Raw genomic sequence first — 15,033 nt, 5'->3', positions numbered from 1 at the left:
CCAATCAGCAACAGACCTATTCCTTCCTCCAACAAGTGACAGTGCTCTATTTATTATAAACTGGGTGGTTCGAGCACCGAATGCTGATTGGCTGACAGCCGTGGTATATCAGACCATGTACCATGGTTATGAAAACACTTGAACTGCTCTAAATTACATTGGTAACTAGTTTATAATAGCAGTAAGGCACCTCAGGTGTTTGTGCTATGTTGCAAATATACCACGGCTAAGGGCTATATCCTGGCACACGTTGCGTCGTGCATAAGAACAGCCCTCAGCTGTGGTATATTGGCCATATTCCACAATCCCGCAGCCCTTATTGCTTAAATGACTCATCCATTGTCTCTCCTATTCACCATGAACCTTATATCTCTTTTCCTCTTACCCAGAATTCCTGTAGGTCTGTTAGATGGCTGATGTTTTCGATTTTCTTTACCCGGTTGGCTGCGATGTCTAGAGTTGTGAGTTTTTTCTGTATGTGGCCAAACGGCATCAAAATTGACACACTTCGATTTGATTTCTGAAACAATTCTTGGCATTGAACTAGCATGCAGACACTGATTCAACATGGACTTTGCAATAACTACAGTACATGTAGTCGCAAATGACTACATGCATTGGCTGTGTGTGGAACATTTTACCACATCACTACATTGGTTTATTAGGCTTCCATAAACATTGCATTCCTGGGGTAATTTCATTGGTCGCCATGGCAGTGTGCATGGCCCTACAGTCATGCGGTTGCCGTTGACAGTGACTCACATTGTTCTCCAGGCCCTCAATGACCTCGATGCCGTTGTGACTCAGGTAGAGTTCCTTCAGGTTGACCAGACCCTGCAGACCCTCCATCTTGGTGATGCGGTTACTCTGAAGAGAAATGAACATAACATATCTTCAGAGACCAAAATCCACTTGTCTCTCATATTGTATCATCATGAGTAGATGCGTTTCTACAGTTCAGGGCGACTAAACAACACAAACAGAGTTGGGTCACTAAAGCAAGAAAGTGCGCATTTAACATTTCTGCAGTGTTTTCAAACATTAATACATTACAGGAAGCAGTGGTGATCTGTGTCAGGGTCAATTTAGAAAGTAAACCAAATTACAATTATTCCCAATTGAAATTTGGAATACTTCCAGAATTGACCCAAACCATGGTGTGTGTGAGATATACACACATACCTGGATGCTGAGGACTGTCAGGTTGTGAAGGCCTTCCAGATGCTGTAGCTGAGTGATCTTATTGGTGCCCAGAAACAGACTCGTCAACGAGGACAGCCTGTCCAAGTTCTCTATTAGCTGGAAACAACGAGGCATGCACACAAGTTAGGTCAAGCAATCATTCCTCACCTCTTTAAAGCAACAATGACTTTCTGGTGCAGAGTGGCAACCAATTGTGAGACAATACTCAAACCAAATCTATACCAATGCAAAGACATTATGTTCTACACATTCCAATTCTATTCCAATATATGATCTACTCATTCCAATTCTATGTGAATATGCAGTTGACTGCCTGTGACACCTGGCCTCTGTCTTACCCGGATGCGGTTGGAGCCCAGCTCCAACATCTCTAGGCCGGTGAGGTGGTCCAGGTTGGCGATGTGGCTGATCTTGTTGTGCAGCAGAAAGAGCTTCTTTAGCCCCGTCAGACACTCCAGACCCTCCACCTTCCTCAGTAGATTGAAGGACACGTCCAGCTGACTGGAGATCAGAGTCAAAACACAGTCAAGTTCAATTCAACTGTACAGAAACTTTGTGCGAAATGGTGCATGAAATAACAGTTGCATCAGTCAGTGTAAATGGGGAGAGGAATACACTAATTAGAGGGTGATCATTGAGGCAATCTCTAGGTCAGCTGATAGGGAGGGAAACACTGGCGTGTGTGGTCCCGTCAGACTCACTCCAGCTCTTTGAGGGTCTGGAGGTTCTCAAGTTTGCAGATCTGGTTGTCGTAGAGATCAAGCTCCTTCAGCGTCACTAACATCTCCAGGTTTTCAATCGTCTTGATCAGGTTCTGCCTTAGCGAGAGCGTCTGGACACACAGCATTAAAACTAGTCATACTGTTTGTGCTGACAGTCTCCATTACTCCACTGTGATATCAACCATGTTTTCCATAAAATAGCCATATGATGTTTTTACAATGGGTGAGTGACAGACAATAGTCAACCTACTGACCTTAGCCTTCCTCAACACCCCCAGTCCCTCAATCTTCCCAATACGACAGTGGACAAGATCAACATCCTGAGAATAAGAGTAGTAGGTATTCGGTAGAGAACTACATTGGAATAACATTCATAATTCCATGAGGTAAACTTACGGCAACTTTTATATTTGTCATTTAGCAGACGGTTTTATCCAGAGCGACTTACAGGAGTAATTAGAGTTAAGTGCCTTGATCAAGATTTTAACCTAGTTGGCTCCAGGATTTTAACCAGCAATCGTTTGGTTACTGGCAGAACACTTAACCACCAGCCGCCATTATAACACTACTCCCCCTCCCTCACCTCTTCCTCTGGGTCCAGAGTTATGGTATCCATTTCAACAGGAGACTCCTCTTTAACTGTGTACAAAGAGACATATCAAGGGATGACTTAACACAGCATCTAACTAGAGTGAAAATACACGCTAGCTACAATAGCACGAAATGTTTTCAAACAGATTAAATCAAAATCTTTTCTTCAGTTTGTGTCTAAGAAGCGTGACACTATACTTGTGTACAACTATAGCTTGTGTATTGCCACCTGTGGTATGGGGCTGATTGGCGTCCACCTTCCCATTGATGCTCTTCCTCCTGGTCTCATCATCTCCAGACTCCTCTGACTCGCCCTTCCGGTCCACTGCACATAGAGAACAGATGGGAAGGCACAGCCAGGGTCAATCAGGCAGTCACTTAAATGTAGTTTGGTCATTATAAGGAAAACTCAAACGCCCATGTAGCAGACTCAAATGATCTGACATGCTATGGGCGCCACTTTATGGGCGTCTGTCGGCAACCTACTGCTACCTGATCAGTCGCATGTTCATCATTAGCAACATATTTAAACTATTACATCTTGTTTAGAACTTAGAAGACAGCAAGTTTCTTTTCCCGACTGCATCGACATTTTTATTTTAGATGTCGAAGAATCCGACAAGAGGGTAAAATCTCCACGTTACTAGACTGGACAGCAAGGACCAACCAGCTAGCTAGCGTAGCTTGACAGACCAATCACCATGAAATGTTCCCACTTAGTTGCTAGGCTGGCTAGCTACATTAAACGAGGATGCCATTCAAAACAAAATACATTAGACATGCTAATGTAGCTACATAGTTGTTTGCTTGCGCACGAAAACAAGATGTTATTGAATGACATAGCTAACAAGCAAGGTAGCTAGCTAACGTTACTACCTAGCTATCTGGCTAACAACATTGGCTAGATTAGCATGTTCAGGGAGGGAGGAGACAAAGTAGCACACAATGAAATACCCTCGGGCATACATATATCATACATATACATATTTCATCACTCTCATGATAAAATATTTGAGATGCCGTATTTAAACTGTTCACTCACCTTCCATCTCTTGCGGCTCTCCAACAGACAGGGTAGCCATGTTTGTTTCCTGATAACCCTCCCTTTTTTTATTGGTAATCTCCTCAGTCAATCAGGAGGCTGCCTTCTAAAGGGATGCGCCACTGGTCATAATGTACCGTTCATCCGCTTTGTTGTGCGAGATTCAAGATCAAAAATCATCCCTTCCTCCCCCTCTGTCTCTCTCAATTTTCAATTTAAGGGGCTTTATTGGCATGGAAAACATATGTTTACATTGCCAAAGCAAGTGAAAGAGATAATAAACAAAAGTGAAATAAACAATAGACAATGAACAGTAAACATTACACTCAGAAAAGTTCCCAAATAATATTAGGTCTATATACAGTGTTGTAACGATGTGCAGATAGCTAAAGCACAAAAGGGAAAATAACTAAACATAAGTATGGGTTGTATTTACAATAGTGTTTGTTCTTCACTGGTCACCCTTTTCTTGTGGCAACAGGTCACACATATTGAAAATATTGCTGCTGTGATTGCACACTGTGGTATTTCACCCAATAAATATGGGAGTTTATCAAAATTGGATTTGTTTTCGAGTTCTTTGTGGGTCTGTGTTATTTGAGGGAAATATGTGTCTCTAATATGGTAATACATTTGGCAGAAGGTTAGGAAGTGCAGCTCCGTTTCCACCTCATTTTGTGGGCAGTGGACACATAGCCTGTCTTCTCTTGAGAGCCAGGTCTGCCTTGAGAGTGGCCTCTCTTAATAGTGAGTCTGTACATAGTCAGTCACAGTGGTCAGGTATTTTGCCACTGTGTACTCTCTGTTTAGGGCCAAATAGCATTCTAGTTTGCTCTGTTTTTTTGTTAATTCTTTCCAATGTGTCAAGTAATTATCTTTTTGTTTTCTCATGATTTGGTTGGGTTTAGTTGTGTTGCTGTCCTAGGGCTCTGTGGGGTCTATTTGTGCTTGTGAGCAGAGCCCCAGACTCTTCTGCAGGTTCATCTCTCTATGGGCGATGGCTTGTTATGGAAGGTTTGGAAATCACTTCCTTTTAGGTGGTTGTTGAATTTAATGGCTCTTTTTTGGATGTTGATAATTAGCGGGCATCGCCCTCATTCTGTTCTGCATGCATTATTTGGTGTTTTACGTTGTACACAGAGGATATTTTTGCAGAATTCTGCAGGCAGTCTCATTTTGGTGTTTATCCCATTTTGTGAATTCTTGGTTGGTGAGTAGACCCCAGACCTCACAACCATAAAGGGCAATGGGTTTTATAACTGATTCAAGTATTTTTAGCCAGATCCTAATTGGTATGTCTAATTTTATGTTCCTTCTGATGGCATAGAATGCCCTTCTTGCCTTGTCTCTCAGATCGTTCACAGCTTTGTGGGAGTTACCTGTGGTGCTGATGTTTAGGCTGAGGTATGTCTAATTTTTTTGTGTGCTCTAGGGTGACATTGTCTAGATGGAATTGGTATTTAGTGTCCTGTTATCTGGACCTTTTTTGGAACACCATTATTTTTGTCTTACTGAGATTTACTGTCAGAATCTGTGCAGAAGATCTAGGTGCTACTGTAGGACCTCCTTGGTTGAGAAAAGAAGCACCAGATCATCAGAAAACAGTAGACAGTTGACTTCAGATTCTAGTAGGGTGAGGCCGGGTGCTGCAGACTGTTCTAGTGCCCTCGCCAATTTGTTGATATATATGTTGAAGAGGGTGGGGCTTAAGCTGCATCCCTGTCTCACCACACGGCCCTGTGGAAAGAAATGTGTGTGTTGTTTGCCAATTTTAACCGCACACTTGTTGTTTGTGTACATGGATTTCATAATGTCGTACGTTTTTCCCCCAACACCAATTTCCATCAATTTGTATAGCAGACCCTCATGCCAAATTCAGTCCAAGGCTTTTTTTAAATCAACAAAGCATGAGAAGACTCTTTCTCTCTCTCAGGCAATGTTTATAAAGTCGCTTCCTGTCTGTCTGTCTGGTTTTCCACTTGAAGTAAAGTACACAGAGTGAGACCAAGACGCTGTTCTTATTATCTTGACACAGATCTTTACACCCAAAACAATATTCCCTTCCATTGTGTGCCAAGCTTTATAGGAGATGATCTCTTCAGACACTACTGCTGGTGAGTGGGACTACTACCATCCCGACCCAGTGCTGTCTGAAGCACACAGTGGTAAAACTCTCTAGAGCATATGAGGGATCATTCTTTGATATACTCCCTGTGCATCACATGGGTACCATAATATGCTCTAGTTGGTACATGGAGATAACTGCATGCTCTTTGACCACTTCTTCATGTGAGCTGCTGCCTCCTTGACCTATTACATTTTCTTTGTATTGCAGAAAATGCTTTGGAGAAACAAAATACACACACACACACACACACTCACACACACACACACACACACACACACACACACACACACACACACACACACACACACACACACACACACACACACACACACACACACACACACACACACACACACAGTGGTGTAAAGTACTACTTAAGTCGTTTTTTGGAGTATCTGTACTTTACTATTTATATTCTGGACAACTTTTACTTTTACTTCACTACATTCTAAAGAAAATATGTACTTTTTACTCCATACATTTTCCCTGACACCCAAAAGTACTTGTTACATTTTGAATGCTTAGCAGGACAGGAAAATTGTCAAATTCACACTCTTATCAGGATAACATCTCTGGTCATCCCTCATTTTCTATTAAGGTATATTTACTTTAACTCAAGTATGGCATTTGGGTACTTTATCCACCACTGCACACACACACACACACACACACACACACACACACACACACACACACACACACACACACACACACACACACACACACACACACACACACACACACACACACACACACACACACACACACACACACACACACACAGTAGCCTATGTACAGTACACTGTGTTTTGATAGAGGAAGTTACAAACACTATCTTCCGTCTTGTGTTCAGCTATAGGACAATGAGTCAGACACAAACAGACTGAACTCTACACATTCATCTGTGCTCTAGTTATGTTTGTACCCGTAGAGTCATGATGTTTGAAAACATCCACCTCTGCAACAAGATACATACTGTATATAGACATAGCATTCCAAGTACTAGATTTACCTTTAAACCACACAGATTATGGAAAAGCATTTGCAATTGCCAATTCAGAATTCATTTTATTTTTTGTCACAATTCATGCTATCACATTAAGGAAATTAAATGGCAAAAAATTAGAAATGATTGTCATTTAAGCATTTATGTTAGATTTTTTTAATGTGTCAGTGTTGTACTGGATGGTACCATGGAAATGAAATATCAAACACAAGTTGTTATTTATTTATCAAATTGGCAGACAATATGCATACTCAATCATGAAAATGATAATGCTACATCTTTTTTTGCATTTCAAATAGAATTGTGTCACAAAAAATTGCTTACCCATTTAGGAAAAGGAATTGCAGACATGATATTGATTTATAATTTTCCCATTTGTATTTCCAATTCAGTTTCGGAAGCAAAATGCTTCAATAAACTGTCCCTATGTCACCCCTATGAGGTAGGCTGCCTTGATGCGCTCTTGTGAAGAACCTACACATTTTTTTCATTTTAAAGGGATCATCCTCGCTCTGACCTCCTATCAGCCAATCACATCCCAAACTACTGAAACTCGTAGTGCGCTTTTGAAAGACAACAGTGACGGACCTCTTGTAGAGTCAAGTTCAGAGAATATGCACGCACATCTATGGACGACCTTTGATTGATAACCACGTCGACCTTGGCATATCCTTTATCATTCTCCGTGTTTGTATTTGAAAGGGAGAACAAGAAGAAAGAGTCCGTTATATTTATAACTAATCTATTACATTTGGAGAACGTCTTGGAGGTAGCTGGTGTATAATATCGAATACCCGTTCTAGTTAGGAGAAGGGACTGTAAAGATGCGACTTCCACTTACATTCATTCTGATTTGCTAACTTTGTTTGGGTTTTAAAACGGGTAAGTTTTTCCATTGCTCACTTTTCCATTATTTTATTGTACAATGTGTTCATTTTACCACAACATTCTCCACTATTGTTACTGTTGTGAATATAAGGGTGTGTTCATAACAAATGAATAGTCTATAAATGTTTGCTTTTTAATATGTTTTGTTGTAGACATGGTCATTCAGTTCCAGCGGTCGGGAGTGGTCGGTGAGGTCAAGACCGTCGAGCAGGTATTGATCAGCGGAGCCGCTCTCTCCAGCAGCGAGAAAGACGTCAGCGGCATTCTCCGTGCTGTATTGTTGGGCAACTACAGCGAGTCTTTTCAACAGGCGTTTGAGATAGAAGAAAATGTCAACAACACCATGACAAGTAGGCCTAATGCATAACTGTATGCACTTACTGAAACACACACATACAGTACACAAACCAAACCTTTTGAGAGAACATGATTTTTATTTATTTAACCTTTATTTAACCAGGTAGGCAAGTTGAGAACAATTGCGACCTGGCCAAGATAAAGCAAAACAGTTCGACACATACAACAACACAGAGTTACACATGGAGTAAAACAAACATACAGTCAATAACACAGTAGAAAAATAAGTGTATATACAATGTGAGCAAATGAGGTGAGATAAGGGAGGTAAAGGCAAAAAAGGCCATGGTGGCGAAGTACATACAATATAGCAAGTAAAACACTGGAATGGTAGATTTGCAGTGGAAGAAAGTGCAAAGTAGAAATAGAAAGTAGAAATAGAAATAATGTGGTGCAAAGGAGCAAAATAAATAAATAAATACAGTAGGAGAAGAGGTAGTTGTATGGGCTAAATTATAGATGGGCTATGTACAGGTGCAGTGATCTGTGAGCTGCTCTGACAGCTGGTGCTTAAAGCTAGTGAGGGAGATAAGTGTTTCCAGTTTCAGAGATTTTTGTAGTTAGTTCCAGTCATTGGCAGCAGAGAACTGGAAAGAGAGACGGCCAAAGGAGGAATTGGCTTTGGGGGTGACCAGAGAGATATACCTGCTGGAGCGCGTGCTACAGGTGGGTGCTGCTATGGTGACCAGTGAGCGGAGATAAGGGAGGACTTTACCTAGCAGGGTCTTGTAGATGACCTGGAGCCAGTGGGTTTGGCGACGAATATGAAGCGAGGGCCAGCCAACGAGAGCATACAGGTCGCAGTGGTGGGTAGTATATGGGGCTTTGGTGACAAAACGGATGGCACTGTGATAGACTGCATCCAGTTTATTGAGTAGGGTATTGGAGGCTATTTTGTAAATGACATCGCTGAAGTCGAGGATCAGTAGGATGGTCAGTTTTACGAGGGTATGTTTGGCAGCATGAATGAAGGATGGAGATGTTTGATGTGAGTCTTTAGGGAGAGCTTACAGTCTAACCAGACACCTAGGTATTTGTAGTTGTCCACATATTCTAAGTCAGAACCGTCCAGAGTAGTGATGCTGGACGGGCGGGCAGGTGCAGGCAGCGATCGGTTGAAGAGCATGCATTTAGTTTTACTTGTATTTAAGAGCAGTTGGAGTCCATGGAAGGAGAGTTGTTTGGCATTGAAGCTCGTCTGGAGGGTTGTTAACACATTGTCCGAAGAAGGGGCAGAAGTATACAGAATGGTGTCGTCTGCGTAGAGGTGGATCAGAGACTCACCAGCAGCAAGAGCGACATCATTGATGTATACAGAGAAAAGAGTTGGCCCAAGAATTGAACCCTGTGGCACCCCCATAGAGACTACCAGAGGCCTGGACAACAGGCCATCCGATTTGACACATTGAACTCTATCAGAGAAGTAGTTGCTGAACCAGGCGTGGCAATCATTTGAGAAACCCAGGCTATTGAGTCTGCCGATTAGGATGTGGTGATTGACAGAGTCGAAAGCCTTGGCCAGGTCGATGAATATGGCAGCACAGTAGTTTTTTTTATCGATGGCGGTTACGATATCGTTTAGGACCTTGAGCGTGGCTGAGGTGCACCCATGACCAGCTCTGAAACCAGATTGCATAGCGGAGAAGGTTCGGTGGGATTCGAAATGGTCGGTAATCTGTTTGTTGACTTGGCTTTCAAAGACCTTAGGAAGGCAGGGTAGGATAGATATAGGTGCCAAGCTCAAGGGCACAATGGCAGGTACCTGAGACCTGACACTTTTATTGCCCATGCTGGGACAAATCCACCTCTTTGACTGACAAGCTTACATTCATTCTTAACCATTCCTTTCCTTTTTTCCCCATCCATGACCAGAAAATCATACTTACCAGTACCTGCGTGTGCATGAAAGCAAACTGGATGGATTTCAGGTAGTGCATTTGACTGACCAGCTCCTGGTTGACAGGAATGACTTCCTGACTCTGGACCGAAACACAGACACCTGGACAGCTGAGGTACCACAGGCCCTAGCGCTCAAACAGCTTTAGGACCAGGACACTGAGCGCACAAGGCTGGACAGGATTCAACTCCATGAGAGCTGTGCCAAACTGATGAAGGAGATCACACATTCTGAGCCCACCACCACTGGAGGTAAGGTCACGGGGAGGCCTACTTGGTGACACTATGTTTACAGTGTACACGGTTGCTATCAAGGCAGAGGTCCTATGTTCGAGCCTTGGTGTGAGCGAGATGTCCTTTGAAGTCCTTTAGAGTGGTGCCTAGTGACTATCTACAGTTGCCCTGAGCTCAACGCTGGGGTTTGTAGTGAATACTTGTTTTCATAACCCATTAAAGTCCTCACCTTAAAAGGTACATAAAGTGCAGAGTATCAAAATCCTGAGCCATTTGTAAATGTGTTTTTTTAGTGTGGTGCAATAGCAGATAAGGTTCTGTCTGACACTTCTGAATTAGACATGTTCAGTTTTAAAAAATGTCAATACATAAATGGTAGAATAATGCTATTTTACCAAAATAGAGTCAGAACACATCATCAAATACATTAAGAAATGCATTTCGATCATTACACAAATTACTGTCATCACTGAACAACGATGTGACATCATTTACTTTAAGAATTCTGACAGTGTTGTTTTTTTTGCTTGTGTGCCATTATTGCTGGCAGACTAGCCTAGACCATACCTAGAGGGAGATGGAGAACCTTCTAGCGCCAAGTTCAAATGGGTTTATGCAGATAGAACTTCCTAGCTGTTAATATTTTTCACTTAAAATGTATTTAAAAATATATATAACTTTACAAACATATGAAGAACCATCTAAAGATCTATTATATGTGACTAACTCATTTCTGACTAACCTTATAGTCCCAAGGTCTCTCTTTGTAGTTGAACAAGGCATTGCGTGTATAGATTTTTTTTACTTGCTTAGAGACTTGGAAAAACTTGTGACTCGACTCGCTCTTTGAATGCACGACTTGGACTTGACTCAAGATTCAAACCGTTCTACTTGGGACTCAACTAAAGACTTGGACCTTGTGAGTTGAGACTGCTTGTGACTCAAATAATAGTGACTTGGTACCACCTCTAGAATAAATACACAGTGAATAACGAATAAAAATAAAGAGTATAAATAACATGGCTATATACTGTATGTGTGTATGTGAAGCTCGTGTTGGGTGTAACAAACACCCTCAGGCCTACACACCACAAAATCCACAGATTGTTCCCTTTCTTTAGTCACTAGTTATGACGCAGGGGAATCAGTGGAATTCCTGTTGTGTGTTCAAGGAGGGATGTCCATGCTGGCTGACCTTGCTTCTTTGCTAGCAGGCCTGGCCTTTGTTGCCCTGGTTACCACAAGCTTCCTCATCTTTGAACAACAGGGTGAGCGACATTATAAAGCATACCATACTGGTTAATCGCTTGTTTTCCCCCCTGATCTTTAAAGAACCAATCTGGGATATTTACAGAATGGCTTTCATAATCTGTATTTAAACAACACATTTTTGATCAAAGTGTCAGCTATGGAGAAAGGTTATTGCATGTAATTACATGTTTATGTACTTTATACTTTTATACACAATTCTATATGTGACTTTGGATCTTTGATGGTAACATTATTGTGCTGTATAAAAGCAATTGTGTACATACAACCTTCCCCATGACAACATGTACCTTTTAGAATGTATTGATACCCCTTGACTTATTCCATGTTTTGTTGTGTTACAGCCAGAATTCAAAATTGATTACATTTGTTATTTTAACTCACTCATCTGCACACAATACCCCATAATGACAAAGTGAAAACATGTTTTTAGAAATTGTTGCAAATTTATTGAAAATTAAATACAGGGCCTCCCGAGTGGGGCAGTGGTTTAATGGTTTAAGGCACTATATTGCAGTGCTAGCTGTGCCACTAGAGATCCTGGTTCGAGTCCAGGCTGTCGCAGCCGGCCGCGACTGGGAGACCCATGGGGCACAATTGGCCCAGCATCGTCCGGGTTAGGGGATGGTTTGGCCGGCAGGGATGTCTTTGTCCCATCGCGCTCTAGCGACTCTTGTGGCGAGCCGGGCGCATGCACGCTGACACGGTCTCCAGGTGTACGGTGTTTCCTAAGACACATAGGTGTGGCTGGCTTCCGGGTTAAGCAGGCGTTGTGTCAAGAAGCAGTGCGGCTTTGTTGGGTCATGTTTCGCAGGATGCTCGGCTCTCGACCTTCGCCTCTCCCGAGTCCGTACGGGAGTTGCAGCGATGAGACAAGACTGTAACTACCAATTGGATACCACAAAATTGGGGAGAATTATTACAAATAATTTTAAAAAGACAATGAAATACAGAAATATCTCATTTACATAAGTATTCACACCCCTGAGTCAATACCTTGTAGAAGCACCTTTGGCAGCGATTACAGCTGTGAGTCTTTCTGGGTAAGTCTCTAAGAGCTTTGCACACCTGGATTGTACAATATTTGCACATTATTATTTTTAAAATTCTTCCAAGCTCTGTCACGTTGATTGTTGATCATTGCTATACAGCCATTTTCAAGTCTTGCCATAGATTTTAAATTTGGCCACTCAGGAACATTCAATGTCATCAACAGAAGTGAGTGCTACAGGGCGGTAGTCATTGTGGCATGAAGCCTTTGAGTTCTTGGGGACAGGAATGATGGTGGTCATCTTAAAACATGTGGGGATTACAGACTGGGACAAGGAGAGGCTGAAAATGACTGTGAATATGCCTGCCAGCTGTTCTGTGCATGCTCTGAGAATGATCTCTTGAATACCTTCGGGACCGGCGGCCTTGCAGATATTGTCCTGATTAAAGACCTTTTTCACGCCGGCCTCGGAGAGCGAGATCACCCAATCCTCTGGGTTGGTGACGACCCTCACACCTGGCACGATGTTGTTTTTGTCAAAGCTTATTGCGATTGTTATCACAGAGTGAGTCCATGCAACTTACTATGTAACTGGTTAAGCAAATGTTTACTCCTGAACTCATTTACCCATGCCTTGACAAAGGGGTTGAATACTTGTGACTAAAGACATTTCAGTATTTATTTTTTAATTAATTTGTTTAAAGAAAATCAAAAATATTAATTTCACCTTGATATTATGGGGTATTGTGTGTAGGCCAGTGACAAAAAATCTCAATTTTATGAATTTTAAATTCAGGATTTAACACAACCAAATGTGAAAAAAGTCAAGGTATGTGAATACTTTCTGAAGGCACTGTGGCTAGATTACAGCAGAGCCAATAGATAATGAGTCTTGTTTCTCCATCTCTCTTTAGATCCCAACTTTTCAGGACACCCTGGAGGTAAGATTGTTTTCACTTCAATCTCATTGTCCCCATCGGTTTCTTGGTAATAACAATTAATAGAAGATGAAATATTAACAGATGGGTTTGTTGGTTGTCTGGGCACTGCTGCTTCCTAAACCACACCCTGTAAACATTAACATGACTGGACACAGCCTCTATCATAGTTTCCTTATGTTTTGATGCTACTGGCCTCTGTGTGTCTGTTTTACTGGTGTGGGTGTGTCTGTATGTCTTACATGGGTAGTTCCCTTTTTGTCAGAAGTGTGATTCCTAGGGCCGATGGGTAGTATTCATAATCAGAGTATGGTGGCATCACCTATGTAATGCAAGGCCTCATCCTGACAGTGAATGATTGGGATTCCACGCTTCCTAAACGTTCCTACATTAGAAAGATGCCGCTCCAACATGTTCAGCAACATAGTGAGCAGCTGCTTTGGTAAATCCTGATTGTGTCCCAGTTGTAGGTCTATGTCACTTATGCCGTTAGCACACGAGTGACGTGTATGTTCATGCACTCTATCTGCATTGCACAATAGAAATAGAGATCATGGGAATGGCCAAATTGACCACTATAGCAGAACTGTAATGCAAAAGTAGACAGAACCAATCAGTGAGAGAATGATGGACACTTGAACCCTACACTGCTGTAGTGCTGAGTGGTTATAACTAATGTCTCCTACCACAGGAGGTTGCTGGCACCTTAATTGGGGAGAACAGGCTTGTGTTAATGACTGGAGTGGAATGGTATCAAATACATCAAACCCATGGTTTTCCAGGTGTTTGATTCCATTCCATTTACTCCGTTCCGGCCATTATTATGAGCTGTCCTCCCCTCAGCAGCCTCCTGTGTCTCCTACCACCTGTTGGGTGCATGTGTTTGTGTTCACGTCTTCTTACTGTTGTCTCATATCTCACGTTTCCCATTTTGGCATAGTGACTGTTGCGTGACTGAAGTAAACATCAGTAGTTAACTGTGTTTGTATGTCTAAGGTATGTTTAACGTCTTGATAAAATGTGTGTTTGTGTGTGTTTCTTTTTCCTCCCGGCAGGTGTCCTTGGCTCCATCGTCCACTATCCTCAGAACGTCACAGAAACACCTCGTCCAGGAAAAGGCTATCGGGTTCTCTAAAACCCAACGCTCCTTTCCCAATATACTTCTGATGTCAACTGGTCACTACACAGCAGTGGTCTGGTCACACCCTGATCTGTTTCACCTGTCTTTGTGCTTGTCTCCTGGTCTGTTGCCAGTTTGTCTTGTCAAGCCTACGAGCGTGGTTTCCCTAGTCTTTTTTCTAGCCCTCCCAGTTCCGACCGCCCTGACACTGAGCCTGCCTGCCTGACCATTCAGCCTGCCCTGACACTGAGCCCACCTGCCTGACCACTCAGCCTTACCTGACCTTGTATTTTAATAAATATCAGAGGCTGGAACCATCTGCCTCCAGTGTCTGCATCTGGGTCTCGCCCTGTGTCGTTATAGGTCTGGTGACCAAAATACCTTGATTGCATTCTCATTTCCTACCTTTCGACTCAAAATGTATGTTCACTCCTCCTTGATATGGTGGAAACTGCAAATACACATTTTGGGGTATGGGCATTGTAATTCAACAATATATGTTCCCTGGTCCGTCCAACTCTCTGGTCCCCGTTTCTCCCAGGGCCTTCTACCAAATAGGGCTATCTTCTGTATACCACCCCTACCTTGTCACAACACAACTGATTGGCTCAAACGCATTAAGAAGGAAAGAAATTCCACAAATTAACA

The 15,033-nt window shown here is 42.3% G+C and overlaps 1 protein-coding gene and 1 long non-coding RNA gene across 5 annotated transcripts in view; one reads left to right on the top strand and one right to left on the bottom strand.

Annotated features, from left to right (window-relative positions):
• Positions 1–3,699, bottom strand: part of LOC100194502 (protein phosphatase 1, regulatory (inhibitor) subunit 7) — a 6,980-nt gene extending 3,281 nt beyond the window's left edge. The window contains 9 exon segments of one of the 2 annotated variants that reach the window (NM_001139588.1): positions 386–472; positions 763–867; positions 1,183–1,299; positions 1,542–1,704; positions 1,905–2,035; positions 2,180–2,245; positions 2,509–2,564; positions 2,746–2,841; positions 3,559–3,601. In NM_001139588.1, coding sequence (NP_001133060.1) covers positions 386–472; positions 763–867; positions 1,183–1,299; positions 1,542–1,704; positions 1,905–2,035; positions 2,180–2,245; positions 2,509–2,564; positions 2,746–2,841; positions 3,559–3,598 — 861 coding nt within the window. In that variant the 5' untranslated portion in view covers positions 3,599–3,601. 2 annotated transcript variants of the gene reach the window in all.
• The window catches only part of LOC123741616 (uncharacterized), a 19,852-nt gene extending 4,819 nt beyond the window's left edge, over positions 1–15,033 (top strand). Inside the window, exons 1-5 of one of the 3 annotated variants that reach the window (XR_006769081.1) lie at positions 7,032–7,574; positions 7,733–7,930; positions 9,810–10,085; positions 13,242–13,268; positions 14,321–15,033. This is a non-coding gene — a long non-coding RNA (uncharacterized lncRNA). Of the gene's footprint in view, positions 1–7,031; positions 7,575–7,732; positions 7,931–9,809; positions 10,086–13,241; positions 13,269–14,320 lie in introns of those variants that run through there. The other 2 variants (XR_006769082.1, XR_006769080.1) reach the window with 2 other exon arrangements.

Source organism: Salmo salar, chromosome ssa03 (assembly GCF_905237065.1).
Source record: "Salmo salar chromosome ssa03, Ssal_v3.1, whole genome shotgun sequence".
NCBI classification, from domain to species: Eukaryota; Metazoa; Chordata; class Actinopteri; order Salmoniformes; family Salmonidae; genus Salmo; species Salmo salar.
Note: the sequence above shows the minus strand (reverse complement) of the source record. Positions and strands in the feature narration are given on the sequence as shown.